Here is a 12,492-nt window from a genome sequence, read left to right on the forward strand (position 1 = left end):
CTATATCTCTCATCCCAGCCTCCCCGAGCGGCTCCGACAAGAAGTCCAGACGATTTAAGCTCCTCTCGTCACGCGGCGGATCCAGAGAGGAGTCCGGGGCAGACAGGGAGGGGCCCTCCAGTCCCAGGCACGGCCCCGTTGTGGAGCAGGAAGCTGCCTCTGTCTTTAAAGAGCGATTTGTGCCTCCAGAGCTCAGCATCTGGGATTACTTCATCACCAAGGTAATCCCCGCCAGACACCCTGAGAAAAACACCAGCCTGTGTCTCTTGTTGGAGTTTGTCCTGAATAGATTGTTTTTCATATCTGGAGTTATTTATATCAACTTTTGCTAATAACACAGTGGTAATTTAGAATGAAGAGTTATTCAACTTGCATAGCAGCAAGTATTTATAAAGAAGCACTTTTTTTGTTGTTGAGTGTTTTCTATAAAGTGTGCCTCTGCTGTCTGTTTGCACTCTAGCCGGCGCTGCCGCCCTCTGAAAACAGAATCGAATATGACTCAGAGGAGAGCCAAGACAGCGAAGACGAATACGACGAGGACGACGAATACGAAGATGTGTTTGACCCCAATTCTCCGCAGAGAGAGCACTCGAACCACAACTCCTACAGGTAGCGACACACAGCCGAGCCGGCGACTCGGCGTCAAGTCAGCCTGGCGTCTCTCTTCTTCACCTTCATTCATTCATGCCTCACATGGCGTCCGAGTGCTGCTCCGTGTCTTCAGTGTTTCTGATGGTGACCTTTCTGTTCAGAGCGCTAATCCGATATTGCAATCGCTTTCTCACTTTCAAGCTGGTGTCTGATGCGTCTGGCGATGGTCCAGCTGGTGTTGGTCAACCTAAAGTCCTTCTACCCCATGGCAGGATATGATCTGTTAGGTAAACACAGCGCCGCACCACCATGTAGATAAGCGCCGCCCCGTCTCCGCTAATCTCATCGCCTGCTTGTTTTGTCTCCGAACACAGACCTGCCGGTGGGATCGCCGCTGTGCCACGCCGTGCTGAAGACGCTGCAGCGCTGGGAGCAGGTGCTCCAGAAGAGGCTGGAGCTTTTCGGGGGTCCGCCTTCCAAGTACATCTCCACCCATTTCCAGGATGAGACGGCCACAACAGGCCCCGCCTTGCTCAGACACAAAGCCCTGTTCGAGCCGTCCAACACCCCATTCAGGTACCACACTTAGTGCGGGTCGTCAACACGATCACAGTGCGGCGTTTTGAGGAGCGGATGATCAGTCAATGCTGCACATCCGATTCATTAAGCATTGTGTCGTCGTCGTCGTTTTCAGGACGAGCCACCACTCGGCGCTGCCCATCAAGCGTTTATGGCTCTTCTTAGTCAAGCAGGAGGAGGTCCAGGAGACTTTCATCAGAAACATCTTCGCCAAGAAACCCGGCACAAATCAGGTACTTTGCCGTCTCGGCCGCGTCCGCTTGCTGCATGAGGCGTCTCCCCCAAAACTGTTACCACTAAAATCCTGGATGCACATGTATTTACCCCAGAAGACTTCAGCAGGATTGCTTTCACGTCACTCATTGATGCACTTGCGGTGTTTTGTTTTTGCATGCCGACCCCGCTGTATTGTTGCATGATGATAATTTCATTTTAATTCATATAATTACACCATGTTTGATTAACAGCACAATAATTGCGTCTCTGTGTGTCTGCATGTTTTACCACTTGTTGTTGTGTGTGTGTATGTGTGTGGTGTGTGTACGTGTGTATGTGTGTGTCTGTGTACCCTGTGCCTCTTCCCCACACATATAAAGTCGGTCGAGGAGCAGACTGACAATATGAAATGTTCAGGGATGGACGAGACAGGAACCAATCAGGTACTGCTGCTTCAGATCAATCGCTGCTTATTGGAGTGGGAGAGGATTGAGTATCTTCTGCAAAGCCTGACAAATTGAAGATTTTCAATGAGATACGATGCCGCAGATTGGATTTGAACAACCTTTGCCTTTTCTTCAGACTTTGGCAACAGATACTGGGATAATAATAATCTGCTTGTTCTTTTAAGCTGGAAAAGAAGAGTGAATGGAGAAAACAAGCAGAGCTGGTTTTAAGCGACGAACCAACTGGAAAAAAAAATTGCTGCAAATTAATTTTGTTGATTTGTCGCCGTTGGTGACAGTTGATCACCGTACAGTAAAATATGTCGGTATCATACAAACCTGCGCTTCAGGTTGTTTTGTTTTGTTTTTTTTTTCCAGAGGTTTTGGTCGTGTGCTTTGTAAAATCTGTTTCACAGCTACACTTCCGATCTGACAAGACCCCTGAGTGAAGAGTGTTGTGCAGATGTGACGCCACATGAAAGATTCAGCGCCGTGCCGTACGACAGGAGGCAGGAGTCGTACCAGCGGCCGGCGACGCGACGGAGCAGCATTATGCTCCTCATATTTGCCTCCGACAGCGGAGCAGTAAATGCAGTCTGTCATATATAATCTCAAATATTAAACCGCGATCTTGACAGAATTACAGTAAAAGTTCTTTAAGGGCCACGAACTCTGAATGCTCCTGTCACTTTGATATTAATCTTACATTTAGCTGTCTAAATATTCATGGGAATGCGAGCCATAAATTTTGAATTGCACTGTACGCTGATGCTTCACGGAGGTTTTCTAATCTTCAGGCTCTGGCTGCGCGAGCTGCCACGTTACAGCGTCTCCATTTAGCCACGGTGCTAATTAACCCAGTCTCTCGGCGGACGGGCCACCGAGCTGAATAGCTTCTGATTAATGGGGCCCAGCGCTGTCACGGTCAATCTGCGTCCTGCAGGGATTACGCGATCGCCGGCAAATGGCAAACCGCCGCATTTAGACTCCTGCGAGTCAAGTTTCACTTCCCTCCACGTGACGGAGGAAGACATAAAAGATGCGGTCTTTTCGTCTCGGATAAAGGACTTCAGCTCGGACTCATGTTTAAGTGATGCCCGTCTCATTTCGAATAAGTTTCACCGTCTCTATGCAACATGCAGAGCTACAGTATTATCTACTTTACTGTCAGCATCCCTCCAGACCTCTTTAGTACAGTGTGTGCTTCTTGTACTCAAGAGTCTGTGTGTTTTTTTCCCAGTTCTGCCCAGTGGCGATAACGTTATGTTACCGGCTCAGTTAGACTCCCGAATCTCCTCCTCCTACGTCCGATCAGCCAACACCCAGCTCATGGATCTTGTCGGGTCATCAGTTCCTTCACATGAAGGGGAATTCTGGCTGTTTGCCTGTCTGTAGGGAACTGTTGGAACGATTTGACTCTTTCGGGTGACGATCCGTGTGTTTGTCTGTTGTCTGCAGGCTGAGTCAGATCTGGGCAGCCCCGGAGGGAAAGCGCGCATCATCCACAAGGAATCAGACATTATCACAGCGTTTGCCATCAACAAGGTAACAAGACGTGACTGAACAGCAACAAAAACCCGAGAGAAGGGAGGCGGATTAACTGCTGACAACTTAATTGCTCGTCAGTAACGTTCCCCTTCAGAATAATGACTCTGATTCAGTTTGTTTATTGATGAAATTCAGTCGTTACCGTGAGGAGCCTTAATTTGAAGTTAAAACAATTTTGTTTATTGGACACAGATATATGAGCACAAACTCCTTCTAGTCAGAGTAAACGCGTTTAAACGAACAGTGAAGTATTGCAGACTGATAATATCATTCATCTATGAAGGCGGACACCTCAGTGTCTGTAATAACTGCAAATCATCCCCGTTTAAACTGCTGGAATCAACAGTTTCTTTAGTGAGTCTTTGAAAAAACGAGCAGCCAAAAAGACACTTACTTTATAAGGTCCCCATAGCAGCTGGCAGTGGCTGCCGTCGGCTGAAAGGAGGCTGAATAATTTCCTCTGCGGTGATGATGAACACAAAAATGGTCCGTTGATCTACTCACAGACATTAAGACGTGTTTTATTTCAGGTGAGAAATGTTGAGTTTTACCATGTTGCTAAACATTGAGCCCAACTCTGCTTGGTGATAACTTTCTAGAAGAAATCCAGATTTAATTTAGCTGTTGGTACAACTGTTACACCACATCCCTGCTGATGTTTGTTTTCCTCGTTTGATGGAGCGACAGGTTCAGACTGTTCAGCCTCGGCTGGTTATTTATCCTCGGCCGAGCAGTGGCGCAGGCTTTCATCTCAGCTATGATCAGAAGAGAAAATTCTCCACAGGTTGTCATCAGTCCACAAAAAGTTCAATGTTTTTATGACCACAGGCCAAACCGAGCTTTAAAGAAATCTCTGTCTCGCTGTTCGGACCTTCTAACGTTTCCGAATTTTACAAACACACCAAGACTGAACCATTCTCCCCCACTTTGTTTCTTTCCTCTCAGGCAAACCGTAATTGTTTAGTCATGGCCTCCACCCATGACATTCAGGAGCTGGATGTGTCGTCCATCTTGGCCACACAGATTCTGACATGGATCGATGATGATGATGCTGAAGTCAAAGGGTAAGAGTCCAATCTGGACCGGCTCTACACGTCTTTATCCACTCCTTGTACTTGTAACCACCGACTGTGAGTAACATCCAATCCCCCCTTTTCACCCGAATACCAAGCAGCCCCTCACAGCGTGGGCCTGGAATGGCACGGCCGCCTTAGTAATGGTTATGTGGGAGTTAGTGTGTGTGTGTGTGTGTGTATATATATCGACTCAGACACACACACTTTTGCGGATTGTCTTTTCATGTAATGCCAGACCGACTTCTTGTTTTTAAAATCAGATTCACACCATCTGTTGCAGGACGCCTTGTTCTCCCCCTCTCTAAAGTTAGCTCTCGCTGGTGGTTTGTCAGTCGTGCTGCAGTTAGAATCCCCCCCACCCCCCCCTTTTTTTTTTTTTTTTTTAATGGAAATGGGTTTCTAAACAGCCTCTGTGTGTCAAATGTTTTCATCTGCAGTGTTGGCGGGGATGATTTCCTGGTGGTCCACGCACGGGACGACTTCGCAGCCCTCCACGGCACCACGCCGTACACCAACAGCAGCCCCGGGACACCCATCAGCGTGCCGTGGCTCGGGGGCGTGCAGACCGGCAGGGGAGCGGCCGTGGTGAGCTCCACTATACACCCCTAACACAGAGCGCTGCTTCCACAGTGATGATACCCAACCTCACTTGGTCTTTATTGGCAAGTCTTTTCTCAAAAAAAGGATTTTTTTTGTCTTTATCTCTTGGATTAAACGGTCACTTCATTTGTTGCTTCCTTATTTCCCTTTTTTAATGGGGATAATAACCGTAAATCTAGCATGACTTGTGTAAATATTGATAGAATTAGGAGTCCATACACACACACACACACACACACACACACACACACACACACACACACACACACACACACACACACACACACACACACTGTTGTTGTAACTCAAGTTTAAATCAATGTCAGACTTCAATTCTTTAACCTCTACCTTCAGTAATTAATTGGATTCTAAAAAACATTATGATAGTTTTTATCATCTCTTTATCGGTTTTTTCATCTGAGGCTGACTCACTACGTGCCGATTTGTATTATTTGTCAATCAGCGCAAGTTTTTGCTGTAATATCTTGAGATTCATCAAAAGAAGACGTAGCATAAAGTCCGTAAGCTTTTATAAACCGCGTGTTGTTTATTAAAGCTCTTTGCTAGAATGAACCGATGCTGTCTGTTGCTCTGAATCTGCCTCCTTTGTACTCAAAGTAAAATCCTCAAAGCAGTGCAAACGACTTAAATTAATAATTCATCTTTGTCTGCACCCAGTTTGCCAAAAGCAACATGACGGCTGACATTAAATCCCCTCATTGACTCTCAGAGAACGCGGAGATGTTGTCGACGGCAGGGTTTAGATCTCTGGTTCTCTTCTGAGAGGAAGTGGCGCAAAAGCTGTTTTACAGAGAAACGGGGCATTAGCAGCAGGGGGGAGATTGGTTCGAGTGTGGTTGCAGCGGCGTCTCTGAATCAAGTAGACATGAGTCGTCTTGGTTGATAATAACCGGCTCAGTCCCCGGCCGGATGGCGAGAGCAGCGACTCCTCCAGACGTTCTCCAGGAGCGTTTTACTCAAGGCTGGAACTGAAAAAGATGCGATACCGGTGTCAAATTACAAGCAACACTGATGTTCAAGGAGACAGAGTTTCAAACATCTGCAGAATAATAAATGACCTGCAAATTGGCAAATCAGGCTCCTCTGATCCAAAACAGAGATTAAACCTGGTCTGAACTGTTGAAGTACATAAAAAACTTCCAGCTCTCCACCTCACCGCCACAGCCGAAGATGACGAGTTATTACAGCAGTGAAGAAAGCACTCCAAAGCTTTCTGCTGCATCTAACTCTCTACGTGAGAGGGAAAAGTCAGTTACAGTATACAGTAACGTCACAACTGCTTCTGCTCTGTGTGAAATATCTCATATAAAATATTCAGCCGTGTTCTTAAGCTTGACTTTGTGTTGAGTGAGAAGAGGAGTTATCCTCTGTGGCCCACTTTACCCGTTAATCATCCAAACAAATTTAACCCCAACACAAAATTCATGAATTTCTTTTAGATTATTTTTTAGCTGACTGAAAATGCAGCCATAAATAAAATACTTAACACTGGAATATTCCTTTTCTCTTCCCAGATGATCAAGAGGAACATCAACAACGTGAGGAGGATGACCTCCCACCCCACGCTGCCGTACTGTAAGTAGGACCGCGCCGTCCGACAGGAGATCAGAGGAGAATCCGCCTCTCAGAGTGCCGTCCGGTCGTCGTAGCCTGTGTTAAAACCACCTGCAGGGTGGAGAACTACACCAACCCCGAAAAGCTCCTCTCATGTTCAGCGATGCTATTTTCTCCTCCTGGTCCCAGAACTGCTGTGAGCTCGCTCGCTGCAGGCTTGTATTTTCTGGTCAAACTGCAGAGCGTGGGGAAACAGCTGTGAGATGTTTAGGTGGGGGTGATTCCCAGCAGCTGGTGGAAAACGCCTGTCAGGCCGCGCCCAGGCCGGCCGTCTCCTCAATCAATTATGAGAGGAGGCGATCTCGGGAGCGGGGACGTGCCACGGCTTCGTGTCGAGACCGAGGCGCCGCCCGAGACTCCGGCCGTCGCCACATTTTTTTTTTCCTGTCTGTTTTCGTGTTTTCTCAGACCTGACGGGGGCGCAGGACGGCAGCGTGCGGATGTTCGAGTGGGGCCACTCCCAGCAGATCATCTGCTTCAGGAGTCCGGGCAACTCCAGAGTCACCAGGATACGATTCAACCACCAGGGGAACAAGGTTCGGAGGTCGCGCGCTCACCTGAATATCACAGTGCGGTCTGTCCGCCATACAGATGAGGGGCCGCTCCCCCCTCCCTTCCCCCACACCGCCATGCCAGTCAGGCACAAACCACAGTGGGGAGTTTGGCTTCAGCACATATTGTTCTTCAGCTGAGTGATTCAGCGGCTCTGAACTCAGGCACTTGCCGGGAGCTAATAATTTTCTCAGATGGTGCCTCCCCGGTGCCAGCGCTGTCTTATCTGCCTGTTCTGGCCAACAGAGTGAAATACGTTTCAGAGGAACAGAATCGGGACGATAAGAACAGGCGGAGCCACTTGATTTCAGCTACGCAGGCGGCGCTCGGACTCATGAAGGGCGTCGGCGTGCTTTGGGGGGATAATTTAAGAACAGTGATGATCCCTGGGAGGGGGTTGCAGTGCAGACGCAGGAGGAGCAGCTGACAGTTTGTAGAAAAAAAAACAGGGAAGAGTTTAACTTGATTACAGGAAAGTCTGACGTCTGCTGTCTGCCTGTGTTCAGTTCGGTATCGTAGATGCCGACGGAGCTTTGAGTCTCTGGCAAACCAACACGAGTGGGAACGCACCCAAACCCTACCTGGTAAGAGAATCCCCGCTGATCCACTCAGATCTTTCCACATCCTCCCGGCGCTCCTCGTTTTCCCTTTTTTCCCTCCCCTGTCGCCTGTTGTCACCGTCTCCATTACCGACTGTCGTCTCCACTTCCCTCCGCCAGACCTTGCAGTGCCACAACAAGACGGCTCACGACTTTGTCTTCGTGGGCTCCTCGTCTCTCATCGCCACCGCCGGCCTCTCCACTGACAACAGGTACGGATTTGCTGCCGCGTCTGGTCGATCGGCGGCTTCCAGCTGGACGGCTGCAGGCCCGCTGGACTGAGCAGCGCTGTGCTGTTTTTTTCTTTCCCCCCGCAGGAACGTGTGTCTGTGGGACACCCTGGTGACGCCCGCCAACAGCCTGGTTCACGGTAAGACGCAGCTTCCAACCAGAGACGTTTCAGCTCTAAGTTCTGCTGCTCCTCCCATAATGCAACACCCCCTCACCGCCGTGACTTCTCTCCCTCCTCAGCCTTCTGCTGCCATGACACCGGCGCCACGGTGCTGTCCATGGCGCCCCGGCAGCAGCTGCTCATCACGGGCGGGAGGAAGGGCTGGATCAGCGTGCTGGAGCTGCCCCACAGGCTGCAGCGGCAGAGCTTCCAGGCCCACGACTCGCCGGTCAAGGCGCTGGCGGTGGATCCCACCGAGGACTGCTTCATCAGCGGCTCGGCCGAGGGCAACATCAAGGTAGTCTCATCGTTTCCCTCGAATAAAGCCGACATGTCGGAGAGGCAGATTCGGACTACCACACCGCGTTTAAGGTGAAAGCAGGGAAACGCGAAAGGGAAGCTTTTCCACATTTTTTTCCCCACAGACACAGCGTCTCTTTTATCCTCTCGACTCGAACACGTTGGCGCGGATCACACAGCCGTCACTCCGAGGATGAAGTGGCGCGTCGCGGCGCACATCTGCTTGAAATTCAAACCACTTTCATTCAGGATGATCGCTCCTAAAAAGAAAAAAGGGGGGAAAAAAAAAAATCCTGCGACGCCGTGTGTGATGCTTCTCAGCTGAAGTCATTAATTGGATATTGGCCGTCTGGAATTTGAACATGATTGGGCTGCACATTTAGAAGCTTGGAGAAGTGTTTGATGGGAGTCCGCGGGACGGCGGGATTACCGAATATATACAGGCTTAAGTCTGTGAAATACCTTATCAAATAATAAAGCTCCCAGGCTGGGAATACAAATCAAACAATGCAAGTTGCTGGGAGCTGATCAGAGTCCTCAGTGGATCCTCGCCGCTCGTCTGGGGCTGGAAGGAGTTGCTGATATTCAATATTTTTTCTGTTATCGTCAGCAAATCCCGAGGAGTCCAAACGCAGCGGGGATGGTCCGTCTCTTCATCCCGAGCCCGTCCAAGTCACGTGACGCCAAGCTTTACTGCGAGTGCTCCTCATAATTTATGTACTTCAACCTTTTTTATGACGATCGGTTTGCTTAAGTAGCCTGGATTTTTATGGGTTTGATTTGAGGAAACAAGTGTAATGAGCGTGCTTCTTTAACTTCTGGGTTTCATAAAACGGCCCACGGGTCGAGCAGCATTTGCTGATGATTTGCAGCATTTTCTAGACAAACTAAACCAAAAAAACAAACAAACGTGTCTTCTGTTTCCAAGAAACAAACACTTCAAACCTGAAAGTCAAGTCCGAGCCTTTAAAATCAACCGTCAATAAATCAAATCGATTCAGCAGCAGAATTTTTAGCAGCTTCCAGACGTCCCTATAGGGGCTCATCCTAAAGGCCTTCAGGTCTCGAGGAAAACTCAAGGTTAGCGGTTTGATTTGCAGGCTGCTTGTGAAGTACAGTCACACTCTTCTTGAAAAGTGTGTGTGTGTGTGTGTAATATCCAGGGACAATCTTACTGATCGTCTTTGATTTACTCCAGTTTTCATCCACATGTAAAATAAAAGCCGAGTCGACCTCTGTTTGGGGCGTGAGTGGAGATGTAAAGGACGGAGTGGACGTTTTGAGTGATGGCGGCTCTGGCGGCGGCGTTTCGTTTTCCCAGGTGTCACGACTCCACTCAGCATGGAGGAGGAGCAGGGGGGGCTGCTGGGGGTCAAGGGGATGCCTTTCCCCAGCGCGGGTTCTGAGTAGGAGAAGATGTAGAAGGAATACATAAAGGCGTCACTGCGGTCAGGTTAATATTCCACCCTATGGAAGCGCTCAGACCTTCAGGGAGATCCGTCCAGGGGATGTTTGGGTCCGGACGGGAGCGCCGTCCCTCGGTGACTCCTCCGGCTCGGCTAAAAATAGAGCATCGCTGCATTTAGCAAAGGTTACTAGAACACGAGTCGGTGCCTGTTTTCAGTGCGGATGATTCACGGCAGAAAGACGGTCTGTGGGGAAATCAACTTCCGTCGTTCTCTCCAGGATATTGTGATCAATAGGAAGCGTCACGGTCGACCTTCAGCTCCTGTGCGTCAGTGGGGAAAAGTCACGTTGCGACTGCTCTGAAAGATGCTTTCTTCTGCCAGCGAAAGCAGCCGGAGACGGTTAAACACCGAAACCAATCGCTCAATCAGCAGATAATGGACTCATCGATTGGAGCTGGACGGCAAAACGGCATCGTGTTTACAGAAAATAGAGCCTTTTTTTTTTTTTTTTTTTTGCAGATATGGTAACATTTCTCTCCCGTTCCGTCCAGATCTGGAGCCTGGCCACGCAGTGCCCGCTCTACACCTTCCCCAACGAGCACGCCCGCCAGTCGCTCTTCAGGAACCTGGGCACGGGCGTGATGCAGATCGAGGTGGGGCCGGCCAGCCACATCTTCTCCTGCGGCGCCGACGGCACCATGAAGATGAGGATGCTCCCCAACCGCTACAGCGTCAACAACAACAACCCCAAGAGCGAGGTCCGCTTCTTCATCTAGACGGGCGGAGGAGCCGGAGGATTCTCCATCGCAGCGTCCAGTCAGCGGCGCACAGGGAGCCGCTCCAGCTTCTTTCTTTGCACAACAAGCTGCTGATGGAGCGGCAGCGAGGCCGGACTGAAGCGCCGCCCTCCCTTCGGTGAACAGGCTGCGCACAGCCAGCGGCGCTCGCTCAGAAAGCACAGTTAAACAAACACACACACACACACACACACACACACACACACAGCATCACGGGACTCTGCGAGAGGAGAAGACACGAGCAACGAGGCGCCGCGCTGAAGGAAAATTACCGGCTGCCAGTTCCACGTCAGGAACGAACCGCAGCGGCGTGATTGTTATAAATGATAAACATCTCAGTTCAGAGCAGCACTTTGACAGTTTTGGGGAATTTGTCCGTTCACTTCAAAGAAGCTCTCACTCACACACACCGCTCTCTACCTGCTGCGTTGGAAGTTTCTTTTATTAAATTCAATTCCTCCACAGACAGGAGAGTGGAGTCGACCTCTGCTGCAGACTGAAACTCTCCCACGTGCGGACTGGACTGCCTGAATGCACCAAACCTCTCTCTGTATTTGCACAAATAAATGAAGCTAAACGAGCGTGACGCATTAAAATAGAGGCGGACAGACGCTAGAAGCAGCCCAAGTGTTTATTGATGAGATGTTAATCCTTTCCATATAGTTGCAGTGTTTATTTCTTCCGGCCCGGATTGAACCAGTGGTATTATTACAATATATTACTATCATATTATTAAGTGTCCTTAAATCTCTGAACTTCTTCTGCCAGCCCGGCTCAGTCGGTACCTGCTGATATCCAGAACCGTTGCACAGAGTAGCTTTAACTCAACTCGGCCCTTATTGGCTCAGAGACGTTTGAACATGTAGCAGGACGCCTCGCTGATGACAATGGAAGCGGGTCTCGGGGGGTGGGGGGGTGGGGGGGGGGGGGGGGGGGTGAAGCAGGTCTGCAGAGACGTCCCTGCTTTCGTTCGGCCATGGAGACGTTTTGCTTTGCCTTTTAGTTCCCTCTCCTTTCAGCGGCAGGCCTGCTGTTCTCGTTTGTTGCGTTTCAGAAGACTATAATCCGTGACGCTAACCCTCATCCTGCTGCTGCCAGTAAAATCATTTTAGCTTTGATTTCAGGGTTTATTGCAGTTCTGTAAATACAGGTTCACCGGCGAAATAATCAGTCGTCGGTGAGCGCTGGAAAATGACGCGAAGTGACTTTATGAAGAATATCGTGTATAAACAGGTATATTTATGAAAACAGTTGTGAGTAGGATTTTAGACTGATCGATCAAAAAAGGCAGCCGTCATCTGATTCTTGGGTTCCTGCTTCGTTTTATTTCTCCCCCTCCACAAATCGAAGTGGCTGGAAAACCATCAAATCGTTGAACAAGAAGTGCTCCTGCAGACGCCGGAGAGCTTTTCATCAACTCTGGAAGGACTGGTTTCGGGTCGGAGCCGCTGCACGAGCACATCAAACAAAATCCACTAAAACCAAAAGTTACTGCTTTTTTTTTCCCCCTCAATCTTACAAATGTGAATTTGATTAGATGATTCTAATTTTATAATGAAGATATTGTATAAATCAGTGTATAATATAAAGAACATGTACTGATGTAATAAAAGTTATGTAACATCAAGGTATGGTTGTTTTTTGTCTGTTCAGAAATTCAGTTTGCATGTTAAACACTGTTTCTGGTGACCTTTCCAGACCGAAGCTGAGATCAGTGATCATATGACAATGTTGAAATGTTCCCAAAACCTCA

The 12,492-nt window shown here is 49.0% G+C and overlaps 1 protein-coding gene across 4 annotated transcripts in view; it reads left to right on the forward strand.

Annotated features, from left to right (window-relative positions):
• The window catches only part of dmxl1 (Dmx like 1), a 43,941-nt gene extending 31,575 nt beyond the window's left edge, over positions 1 to 12,366 (forward strand). For 2 of the 4 annotated variants that reach the window (XM_030104110.1, XM_030104109.1), the window contains 16 exons: positions 19 to 221; positions 461 to 609; positions 793 to 878; positions 966 to 1,167; positions 1,286 to 1,403; positions 1,767 to 1,829; positions 3,291 to 3,377; positions 4,326 to 4,444; positions 4,894 to 5,041; positions 6,592 to 6,652; positions 7,100 to 7,227; positions 7,750 to 7,827; positions 7,963 to 8,054; positions 8,160 to 8,212; positions 8,314 to 8,531; positions 10,494 to 12,366. In XM_030104110.1, coding sequence (XP_029959970.1) covers positions 19 to 221; positions 461 to 609; positions 793 to 878; positions 966 to 1,167; positions 1,286 to 1,403; positions 1,767 to 1,829; positions 3,291 to 3,377; positions 4,326 to 4,444; positions 4,894 to 5,041; positions 6,592 to 6,652; positions 7,100 to 7,227; positions 7,750 to 7,827; positions 7,963 to 8,054; positions 8,160 to 8,212; positions 8,314 to 8,531; positions 10,494 to 10,718 — 2,030 coding nt within the window. In that variant the 3' untranslated portion in view covers positions 10,719 to 12,366. The remainder of the gene's footprint in view (positions 1 to 18; positions 222 to 460; positions 610 to 792; positions 879 to 965; positions 1,168 to 1,285; positions 1,404 to 1,766; positions 1,830 to 3,290; positions 3,378 to 4,325; positions 4,445 to 4,893; positions 5,042 to 6,591; positions 6,653 to 7,099; positions 7,228 to 7,749; positions 7,828 to 7,962; positions 8,055 to 8,159; positions 8,213 to 8,313; positions 8,532 to 10,493) is intronic. The other 2 variants (XM_030104108.1, XM_030104111.1) reach the window with 2 other exon arrangements.
• The last annotated feature ends 126 nt before the right edge of the window (positions 12,367 to 12,492 follow it).

The sequence above is a fragment of the Salarias fasciatus genome, chromosome 12, assembly GCF_902148845.1.
Source record: "Salarias fasciatus chromosome 12, fSalaFa1.1, whole genome shotgun sequence".
Lineage (NCBI taxonomy): Eukaryota > Metazoa > Chordata > Actinopteri > Blenniiformes > Blenniidae > Salarias > Salarias fasciatus.